General features: G+C 35.0%; 1 protein-coding gene across 2 annotated transcripts in view; it reads left to right on the top strand.

Annotated features, from left to right (window-relative positions):
- FNDC3B (fibronectin type III domain containing 3B) overlaps positions 1-11,573 on the top strand; it is a 467,960-nt gene extending 456,387 nt beyond the window's left edge. For both annotated transcript variants that reach the window (XM_077487969.1, XM_077487970.1), the window contains one exon: positions 4,896-11,573. In XM_077487969.1, coding sequence (XP_077344095.1) covers positions 4,896-5,207 — 312 coding nt within the window. In that variant the 3' untranslated portion in view covers positions 5,208-11,573. The remainder of the gene's footprint in view (positions 1-4,895) is intronic.
- Positions 11,574-12,164: the final 591 nt, after the last annotated feature.

Genomic DNA, 12,164 nt, shown 5'->3' with positions numbered 1-12,164 from the left:
TCCCAAGTGACAGGAATAGGGACAGAGTGATCCTGTGAGTTCCAGAATGTTATAATATCCACCTCTGCTGTGCACTCCGGACTGATCCACAGCCCAATTACAGCCTAGGCACCGGAGAAAAGCAAGATATATTGGCCAGACTCCAGGAGCTCAGTTACAGAACTGATTTCTGTAACTGAAGGTAATGTGAAATCATTTATCCCCAAACTTCAGAATAAATACAAATTTTTACTGCCTCAGCTCTGCTCCCATTCTTAGCAGCAGCATCCAGCTTTCTACTCTCTAATGTAAATATAGTGCAGGTGCTCAGGCAGTGAGGAGAGGGTATAGTGTTAAGATCCCACAGGATGAATTACTCCACAGTTTCTTCAGTTGCAGAGGTCCCTATGTCCATAACCTGTCACACTTCTACTTCAAAGTGGAGCTCCACCCCAAATAAGGAAGTTCTGCTTTAAGCACTCCTCCCCAAATATGCCACATTTGGCATCTAATTTTTTTTGGGGGGGGGGGGGCGGCAATTACCTAGCTTTGATAGGTACCTGCTCTCACTTCTTCTCAGGCCGCCTAGGCGGCTTGAGAAGTTTTTTTCACCTCCTCCCTCCTTGCAGCCTTCTGGGACACGTCACAGGTTCCAGAAGATTGCCCGACCAATGGGGAGGTGCCATGCGACGCGCGCATGTGCAGTGCCCACACTTGCAATGCCGGTGCAGTGGAGAGGCAAGGGAGAGAAGCGAGGGTTCAAGCGGCCGCATCGATGGTCCTTGGGACAGGTGAGCGTGTGTTACTTTTTGTAGCTGCTGACTTTTCTTAAACACAAAAATGGTTGGAACTCTGCTTTAAGAAAGAGAATTGACGTATCCAATGCTAGAACTGGCCTTAAATGTCAAATTTAAAAAATAGACTGAAACTTTATTTTGTTTAATGAACCCTGGGCAGTGTCTATCTTTCCTATGTGTTTTATTTATTTATTTATTTTGCTGTTTCTATATGCCTATTTCCACAATAAATGCAAATAATAATAATAATAATTGCATTACCCTCACCCTTAAAAACCTTATTATTATTAGGAGTGGAGCCTGCGGCTTAATTTGACTCAACACGGGAAACCTCACCCGGCACGGACACGGTTTTTTCTTAAAATAAAAAAAAATAAAAAAACCTTATTGGTGCCATTTTATCAAAAGAGGCATAACTGCCTCAGTGTAATCAGTGAAATTCTGCTCCATTGTTAAAGTTCTTTCATCCACCATCCAAATAGATACTGACAGGTTTCCACCCAAACTGGCCATATTGTGTTGTTTGTTGGTTTGCTGAACCAGTAGGGCATTTTATTGTGCTTTGCAGTTCTATACATCATTGTGGTGAGCATTCTTAGTGTACATTATATGATCATTTTCTAAAACTTATATTTTTATATAAAAAGACAAGACAAAATAACAGATATCATTCAATATAACAAATATCTGTAAACATTTGTTTCCTGTATTAGTTGAAAAAAGTTAAGCCAGCTTAATTATTGTATACTGTTGACCAAAGCCTGCCCGATCTTTCTAAATCCAGCAGACATCTCCTAGATGGGCATTCTAAGAGGACAAAGCAATTGGCCAGATTGAATGATGCGTGCACTTGTATTCTAAAGGTAGATTTAGAGGTGTATGTGAGTTGCATAATCATAAATCCCTGTTTCAAAGAAGATTTACATTTAAAGAACAAAGCTTTCGAAGTTCAGAATCGTTCTTTCGTTTGGGAATGAGGGCTCCAAGATTACCCATCAGCACAGCTATTCTATTCTGGTGTTTTCAATAAGGAATCTATTTGATAACTAAATAAAACTGATGTTGCCATATATGGTAGTTTATTATTTAATGCATTTTCACATAACTGAAAGGTTTACTTCCAGAATGTCTAAAGGAACCCACATTACAACCAATTAGGGAGAAAAGTCCCAGCCAGTACCCTAGTAGCAACAAATGGAAGAGAGATACAATTCTGCCTTTCACCCTCTGTAAACCAAGAGTTTAAAGTTTGCCATTTTAATATGAGCTCCTTAGAACCACCGTATAGAAAAATAAACCCCTCTCTATTCCACTTTAGATAGATGAACTCAGTCCAAGGTTTCATGGCATCTTCCTAGTAAAAACATTTTACAAACCAAAATTCTTGCCATTTCTGTAAAGGTCAGATTTGGTACCATCTCGCAAGCTTCCCTGTAGGCCATCTAATATGATGAGTGTCCCTATTGCCCTATGGAGAGATGTGTAAGCCTTTGTGCACACGGTCGGACATTCCAACAGAAAATGTTTACATCAGCTACTCATATCCCTTAATTCACTTATTTTAATCTGCGATTTTCAATAAATTTACCATTATAATATTAAATTGATTCATTAGTAGTGTCTTGTATTGAGACCAAATTGATATATTTCCCAAAAATGTTTGTTTTTGTTTGCATTTTTGCTCATATTTCAGCCTAAAAAATGAAATATCAATATAACCCCTAAAAATGTAAAACCTATTTAGGAAGGCAAATTAGTCATAGTTATTTTCAGGTTACTTCTTGTGTACACATATACCCATTTTAATTATTATGAGCTATTTATATTCCGTGCTCATTTCTGACCAGAAGTACCCATTTCACAAAACTATAAAAACACAAAAATGTACAATATTTTTTTAAACAAAGACAATCACCTACACAGTATATACATGTAAAGGAAACATAAAAGGTGATGACATTTTGCATAAGGGATTACCAGCCATCATGTGTGCTGCAAAATTAGGAGTAATAAAAATAAAATGATTGAAGCAAAATATGTGAATTATGATCAATTGAGCTGTGGAGTAGGTAAATTGCTGGGTAATTTCAGTGTCTCCTATCACATGAAGCGTATCTTCAGCATGACATGGAATTGTAGAAATTACAAAAAAATACGAGGAGGCAAGCATTTCAGATATGTAATTTACATTTGATTATATTACAAGATGTGTGAAAAGTGGACATTCATCCTGAGCTCTATATATTTTCTTTTATATACCAAGTGACTGTTTTCATTGGTAAAAGAAAATGTGTTAAGAAAAGCAGAAATGTCATACCAAGCACAGATCTAATCATGAGTATTCACTGATCATTGTGCTGCATTTCCCACTCTGACATATAGCATTAACTCTAAATAGATGTATAAACTTGTTTAACTTGAGGGGGTACAAAACATTTGTATAACCCATTTCATGTGTGGGCATGTTTACTGGTCTAACAGTAAATTGTGCATTCTGTATATTCTTAAACAGACTAGGACCGGCCATGTTGCAAGTTTTATAAAATTCCAGAAAAGCTGGGATCTCTGAAAATATCTTGGTTGATATGAATCTTCCTAGACCGCTATGAGCCTAGTTAATATCACTGTAAAGTGAATTGCAGCCTATGCATTGATATGTCATTGCATTATATTGCATTGTTTTGAAGTCAAACTGCCATTAACCCCTTTTAGGTGGCAATATAAAACCATGTGCAACTCATGGTCCCCTGCTGAACATTCACATCTTTTAAAATTAGCTGAAAAAAAATTAAGATTTAACTTTTTGTATGTAAAACATTTTAATGGTTTTACTATACACAGTACATGGTTAAAAGAAAATGTATACACATATTATATGCATATATAGAGATAATTGTTGATTGTATAAATTGATTGACTAAATCCAAAAATGAATTACTTTTTTGGCAAATTTTAACCCCTTCCCATCAATGCCTCCTGCCCTTTAAGAGCTTCTAGTTGCTAGGAGGCAGAGTCAGTCATTCCAGCCATGTGACCACTTTGATTAGCTGTCACAGCAGTCATGTGATCAGAAAGCTCCCGATCGCAAGTGTGCATTGAGAGCTTTCTGATCCCCGCTGGCAACTGTGCAGGGCATTGGTTCTCAGCACAGAAATGTTTACATATATACGGCCTCTCTGTGTTAAAGCCCACCTGCAAGAGGCCACATAAATGCATGTGGTCAGTGGAAAGAGGTTAACGCATTGTTTATGCATATAGGCACTTTCTGTGTACCTAGAATGTGGTCCTACAGTTGGCAGCCTGAACTTAGACACATGTTTTGGGTTTTTTATTGAATGCCAAATTTTGCTTCTTTTTTTTGTACTCAGATTTCTTGGTGAGATTTGAAATGAAACGAGTATATATATATTATCCGTCTCAATGGACAGATTAAAATATATATATAAACAGGGCACCTAAATCACATAGACTTGGTGGAGCGCCACTCCAAGTACCATGTGCCATTGCTCGAATGTTGCACTGTAAGAGAGGGCACTGATGTGAGTGTGCTCATCCAGAAATCTCAATGGATCTACAGTGGTTCAACACCGCACACCAATCAGCTCCAAAGTGTAAGAAGTGAAGCTCTGGTTGGGGCTAAGGCCACTCTTCACTTCCTACATCTTGGAGCTGATTGGTATGTGGTTCTGAACCACTATAGGGGTCTTAAATCAGTCCCAAGCCATGTCAATTTCCTGGTCACCCTCATTCATTTGTTACAGCTTTCAACTAGCAATAAAAAACATCTAGCATGGTCACTTGGCTGCTGCTACTTCATATGCAGCACAGGGCCTGATAAGTAACCTCAGTTCTTGGGCACAGGCAGTGAATGAGTGTTTATGCCTCTTACAAATATTGTTGCATGGCTATAACCAGAAAGTGTGAGACTTGTAAACAAATTGCCCTGATCCTAGTGATAGATAATCATTTGGAGTCTCTTATTGCAAGTTTAAATTTTGTGGTTATTTGAAATGGCAACTGTCAAACAGATTTCCAAATGTAGTATTTGTGTGCTGTTAAGGCATATTCAGTCATAGTCATAATTGGTCGTAATCAAATCTAAATATTGTTTATTTCTAGGTATATAAAGGAGAAGACACATCATTTCAAATCTCAGGCCTTCAAATAAATATGGATTACAGATTTCGGGTTTGTGTATGTCGTCGATGTGCAGATACCACCCAGGAACTCTGTGGATCTTATAGTCCATCTGCATCTTTCATTATGAGACGGAGTGATCTCATGCTACCAGAGGACATAACTCACCTTGAACATGCGAAATTCAAGAGCATGATGCCTACTGATGAACAGTTTGCAATCCTCTTTGTTCTAGGCTTTGCCACCTTGTCAGTTTTGTTTGCCTTTATACTTCAGTACTTCTTCATGAAGTAGACAATAAAGACAAATCTGAGGTGTAAACTTGACTAATGCTACGCATTATAATTCAGACATGTATTCAGATATTTGTTTTAAAGAAATACCAATCATTTGAGTTCTACATTTTGTATTCATGTTTTTACTGTTTCAGCTACATTCTCAGTGTTTTGATGCACCTTTTTGAAATGCAAACCCAGGAAATAGCTGAAATTTGTTTCTGCTAAATAGATATATTACAGTATAGTATAATTTTCTTGGTGATAACTTTTCTGGAAATTAGGTTTTCGTTTTCAAGTGTTGTCCTTCAAAAATTACCAAAAACATCAAAACGATTGTAAAATAATGTATTATGTATCAACCACACTACAGTATATCGGTTTCTGCTGAGATTTTTTTTTAACTTTATTTTCTTTTTTTTATCCAAATGTCATGAGCATTTATGTGAACGTCTTCAAATTGAACAACTCATCTTTAGGTGGAGCTATACTTTAAACGTAACCGTTCCTCATTAAATCAGCCCCTATATAGTGTCTTGAAAAAGTATTCATACCCCTTGAAATTTTCCACCTTTTGTCATGTTACATCCAAAAATATTAATGTCTTTTATTGGGATTTTATGTGATAGACCAATTGTGAAGTAGAAGGAAAATGATAAATGGTTCAATTTTTTTACAAATAAATATGTGAAAAGTGTGGCGTGCATTCGTATTTAGAGTCAATACTTTGTAGAACCACCTTTTTCTGCAATTACAGCTGCATGTCTTTTTGGGGATGTCTCCACCAGCTTTGCACATCTAGAGGGTGACATTTTTGCCCATTCTTCTTTGCAAAATAGCTCAAGCTCTGTCAGATTGGATGGAGAGTGTCTGTGAGCAGCAATTTTCAAGTCTTGCCACAGATTCTCAGTTGGATTTAGGTCTGGGCTTTGGGCAATTCTAACACATGAATATGCTTTGATCTAAACTATTCCATTGTAGCTCTGGCTGTATGTCGTTGTCCTGCTGGAAGGTGAACCTCCACCCCAATCTCAAGTCTTTTGCCGATTCTAACAGGTTTTCTTCTAAGATTGTCCTGTATTTGGCTCCATCCATCTTCCCATCAACTCTGACCAGCTTCCCTGTCCCTGCTGAAGAAAAGCATCCCCACAAAAAGATGCTGCCACCAACATGTTTCACGGTGGGGAAGGTGTGTTCAGGGTGATGTGCAGTGTTAGTTTTCTGCCATACATATCGTTTGACAATTAGGCCAAAAAGTTAAATTTTGGTATCATCTGACCAGAGTACCTTCTTCCAACTGTTTGCTGTGTCAAACACATGGCTTCTTGCAAACTTCTTATGGCTTTTTTTCAACAATGGCTTTCTTCGCCACTCTTCTATCAAGGCCAGATTCGTGGAGTGCATGACTAATAGTTGTCCTGTGGACAGATTCTCTCACCTGAGCTGTGGATCTCTGCAGCTCCTCCAGTTACCATGGGCATCTTAGCTGCTTCTCTGATTATTGCTCTCCTTGCCCAGCCTGTCAGTTTAGGTGGACGGACATGTTTTGGTAGGTTTGCTGTTGTGCCATATGCTTTCCATTTTTGGATGATGGATTGAACAGTGCTCCGTGAGATGTCCAAAGCTTGGGATTTTTTTATAACCTAACCCTGCAGTAAACTTCTCCACAACTTCATCCCTGACTGCTCTGGGTGTTCCTTGGCCTTCATGGTGATGTTTGTTCACTAAGGTTCTCTAACAAACCTTTGAGGGCTTCACAAAACAGCTGTATTTATATTGAGAATCAATTTCTCCATTTACAAATTAGCTGACTTCTGAAGGCAATTGGTTTCACTAGAATTTAGTTAGGGGTATCAGAGTAAAGGGGGCTGAATACAAATGCATGCCACACTTTTTTTCACATATTTATTTGTAAAAAATGTTGAAAAGCACTTATCATTTTCCTTCTACTTCACAATCATGTGCCACATTGTGTTGGTTTATTACATAAAATCCCAATAAAATAAATTTACGATTTTGGTTGTAACATGAAAAAATGTGGAAAATTTCAAGGGGTGTGAATACTTTTTCAAAGCACTGTAAAAAGGACTAACCCATAACAAGTTAGAGCTAGGTCCTATATATATGTTTTTGGCTTGAAATCTTGTAAACTTTCCTCCCAGTTTTTTTTTTGTCAGTGCAGCATCATTAAAAACATAGTTTCTGCTGAAGGGAATTCCTCAAACGCATACTCCAAGATTGCCAGGCGTTCAGGACTGGAAAGGAGATAAGTTTAAAAGATTCCTGGACAAAGGTATATATGACATTGCTTTACCATTTGTATTGACAACATTGAAGTGTGTTTTAGTTGAAGTCTGATTTAAATTAAGGTATTCGTTTACTTAAACAGGAATTTTGGAGAAATGGGCACTTGCACACTTAAAAAACAAAAACTTACAATTACTAATTTTGCTAATTTAACAATCAAAACGAATAGCTTTCTTTCGCAAACAATATATTAAGTTGTGCATATATATATATATATATATATATATATATATATATATATATATATATATATATATATATATATATATATATATATATATATATATATATATATATATATATATATACACAATGTATAAACACTCTTATTTTACTAATTTGTTTATACTACAATAAAGAAACTAGAATATATCACAAATCTTTGAAGTAACATATTTAGAATATGTCAGTATTATATAATTTATTTAATCTATTAAATACTCACCAAATATAATAGTTTGATTCATTAGATCCAAATTCCTCAATAATCAGAGATTTTAAAAATAAAATCCCTCTTTGCATTCAGCTAGCATGTGCCAGCAACATACTGTTGCACAAGGCACCTTCTGCTTATGCCAACCTTATATGCCAGGGCTCTTGCCACTGTAGGCCAGGGCTTTCCACATAGTTTTGCTTAATTCCTTAAAATGATCACAGTATAGCAAACATGGATAATGCTAAAAATAGATAGGAACAGAATTGCAACACATAAGGATCTCTAGTAGAAGACCACTTTGAGGCTTAATTAAATACCCTCTTAATTTGTAGCATATATGTGTTGTAGTTTATGTTAATTAGTAGGTAACGTAGAGATAAGAGATAATTAGTTTCATAGTTTTGGCTCAATTGTCCCTGTCTGTAGCCTTTTAATTATGTAGCCCATGGGCTCCAAAGGTTTTTTTTTTTTTTTATGTATAATAAGGCATTTATATCCAAACTACAAATTATTCAGCACATACTTTGAGCCTCAAAAATAGGCCTGTTCTTACTAATGTAGCAACTCAATGCCAAAGGGAATTGTGCAATAGTTAAATATTCCATGGTATGTAGCTGTAGAAATGTATACTGATGGTCTGTGTAAGCTAAATTACATACATTTTTTTTTATTCTTCAAGAGGTATTCTGGTTTAGGATAAAGCATGGAAAACCCCATCAGTTGGTATGCAGTGGCTAACAGTTGGGTCCTCCACCCCAGACCTGTTGTGATCAGCTGCAGCACCAACTACTCATGGAGCCTCTTGGCCTTCTTCGGCTCCCAGAGAAAAATGGCAGCAGCTGCTGCAGTTAGCTATTGACCTAATTATTTCTAAGATCCATTGGTTTGGACCTTTACATCCGGTGGCAGCACCAATATTAAATTCATCCAGTAACTATCATTCCTGCTTCTGTTCGCTCTAAATAATATTGTATACAGTATGAATTATAAAAATATTTTATGGAGCCATTTTTTCAGTATCGATGTGCCTTATTAGTTAAACTAATTTTAGAGCCCAGCTAATTCATAATGTAGAAAATTAGCATTCATTAATAACCAATACATATATTTGGCACTTATCATTTTCCTTCCCAGCATCCCATTTTTCTTAAGTGTACAATTAAATGTTTACTTTATCTTGTTAAACATATGTTTAATCTCTAGTATACACACTTTTCTTCCAACCATAACCTAATCAGTTACTTTATTAATTTTACATTTAAGTGAAAAAGTGCCTCAGGGAAACATTTCAGCTGACGGTGCAACTCATTTCTAAAAGGGTGCAACAGACACACACCATATACCCAGCTTTTATATAAATCTTATATTTTGTATATTTTTGCTGCTTTACTTTGCATTGTGATAGAATCTAATGTTTGACATTCGTTGAGATATTTTGTTATATTTCTCTACATAGTATATCCGCTTGTAACTCCCATAACCAAAGCAATGGGGAACCCAACAATATTTTTGTTGTAGGTTTATTTCTACAATATATTACGTTATGTACTTTGAAATGCCAACTACAGTGCAATCTTTATTTATTGTAAAAATTTAAAATGTACTAATATTTGTAGCATGTTAAATTTTCAGTTTTGTAAGTTAGATCATTTTTTACCCAGCAGCATTTTAAGTGTTATCTGTGTCTTTTTTTTTTTTTTTTTTTGTTATGTCTAAAGAAAAAAAAATCAAATCAGCGCTTAAAAAGCCAAAAACATCCGTGATTGAAACGTTTACATGTAACCAAATGTTCTAATCATCTCTCTTGAGGAAAGTGTTATGATCCACTAATCATGCTGTGTGCCTATACTGATGTAGCAAATGTTAGAAATACGCTGTAATATAAATGTAAACACTACATTAACATAGCTCTGCAAACTAATATTACTGCCAATGTTACGGCAAATTACATTTTTTAATTTTTTATTTTTTATTTAAATGTATTTTTATGCAGTTTTTTTTCTGTATTTTGTGAGTATAATCTTCACCATTGTTAATAAAAAGATAGTTTTGTATGTTAGTAAAAAAAATGAAAAAAGGAAGCTCTGTCCCTCAGATTTAAGTAAAACTAAAAATAATGTAATTTTACAGATGATTCCTAAGTAGTGCTGCTACCCTCAATGAAAAAATCAAATATATCAATATTTTTAATCATGTTAGAAAACAAACAATACTGTATTATTTCATTTTCTTGAAAAATATTTTAAGTCAACTTCTTACAGTCTTATTCAAAGCAGCATTATTACTTGTTTACTGCTTAGAAAAGAGGCAAAACAAGATGGACATTTATATCACTAAATTAAAGTTAAATATTTTTTTAAACATATGCCAATTTTTTTTTAAGGCAATATACATACCACTTTACCAGCATCGACCTTGTCTGATAAATATGATAAATTTGATAGCCATTGGGGTACAGCTAGAACATTTAATTTCAGAACAAAATTGTTAATAAGAAGCCATAATTGCACCTTATTTTTTTTTATATAAAATACCAGTACATAATAAATATATGGGGAGGGTGTAATACATTAGGTACTTTAAATACTTATATTATTTTCTAAATATATTATGTAGTAGTGCTGCTTTGAATGTTACATAACTTTTACTATATGATCATTACAAATGCCCAGTTAAGAAGCAGTTGTGGTTACATTATTCCACCTTTTTAAAAAGCCACTATATGATCATTATATATATATATATATATATATATATATATATATATATATATATATATAATTACAAAATTTAACCAAATTGGCCAGTTTTAGAAAATGTCTCCTTTTTGTTACTAGGGGATGTTTTTTGTTATGCAATGAAATATTATTTTATATAATATTTGTGTCCACAAAATAATGAAAGTAACAAATTATATTTTTATACTTTTTCACAAATCAGTTTTTATCATAGTTGCATGGAAAAAGCCATGCCACAAGTGGAATGCCATGATACTTTTGGCTTATGATATGGCATCTGTCATAATGTTAAGAATTATTTTTTGTGCTCATTTTGAGTAATTCTGTTCAGCATAACATTACCTACAGTAAGTTAGAATACTCTGTAGTATGGGACACACTAAATAAAAGCCCAACATGGGTGATTATCACCTCATATTTTCTGAAATACAGAGGCAAGCACTGGCCTGTTCTCTGTTGTTTATACCTTTTCCCACTAATATTTTTGCTATAACACCCAGAACTGCTTTCAGACACAGGTAATAGATAATTAATTTGCCAGCCACTTGAACTGTGGCTCACTGCTATGATTTGGTACCCATTATTAGCAATAGAGTTTTACATTTTCTTGTCGCTTCAAAATCAACTAAGGTCTGAAAGATATCCTCGCACAACTGTCTAACTTTAATTACAAAAAATTATTTTACCTCACTTTGGCAAACATTCCAAACATTTCATAAGAAAGTCACATTTTTTTCTGGTATTGTAAATTTAAGACTACTTTGTATGCATTGTATTAGAGCCGTCATATCTACTTTATTGTATAGATTTTGCAAAACAATACAGTTGCTGCGGTATGTAAAACTTAACTGTATTTCTAGTGTATATGTAATATATTTAAGCCCAATAAATGTTTTACTTCTTATGTAGAGTGTTGATGATTTAATACAGCATGATATTCTTTTCCTCTTAATGTTCATAAATAAATAAATAAATCCCTCCTAATGTTTTCTTATTTTAAAATATTAGAGTAGGCTAGTGTGTTCAAATGATCATGAGAGTCATAGTATTAGTAGGGCCAGCCATGGAAGATCTCCAGCGATGGCCTAACCAAAAATAGGTATCCTGGTCCTCTCTGGGAATTAGGCTTGGTGCTATATAAATGTGTAAGAAGACCTCTGCAATCTGCAACATCAGAACCGCCCACATGGGCACGTGATTAATTTACAGAGTTCGGTGAATGAATGAACTACAACTACTGTCAGCAGATGACTTGTGGTTCTCACTGAACTACAAGGGCCCTAGTGAGTTCTCTCGTTGTTCATTGATCTTCCTGGAACTCAGTAACTGCTTGCCTGTATCGGAGGTATGGGCAGACAGCTCTACTAATAGTCTGCAGGAGGAGCCTGGCATTGCACCCATGATCTGCAATGCTTTACAGGCTCCTAAGAAAATAATACATGCACAATTTTGAACATGCAAAAAAAAAAAGTGCCTTTATTTATTTTTAAGGTAA

The sequence above is a fragment of the Lithobates pipiens genome, unplaced genomic scaffold (genome assembly GCF_037356315.1).
Source record: "Lithobates pipiens isolate NorthernLeopardFrog02 unplaced genomic scaffold, aLitPip1_a1.2 Scaffold_18, whole genome shotgun sequence".
NCBI lineage: Eukaryota > Metazoa > Chordata > Amphibia > Anura > Ranidae > Lithobates > Lithobates pipiens.
The sequence above is the reverse complement of the archived record's forward strand: the minus strand, read 5'-3'. Positions and strand labels throughout refer to the sequence as shown.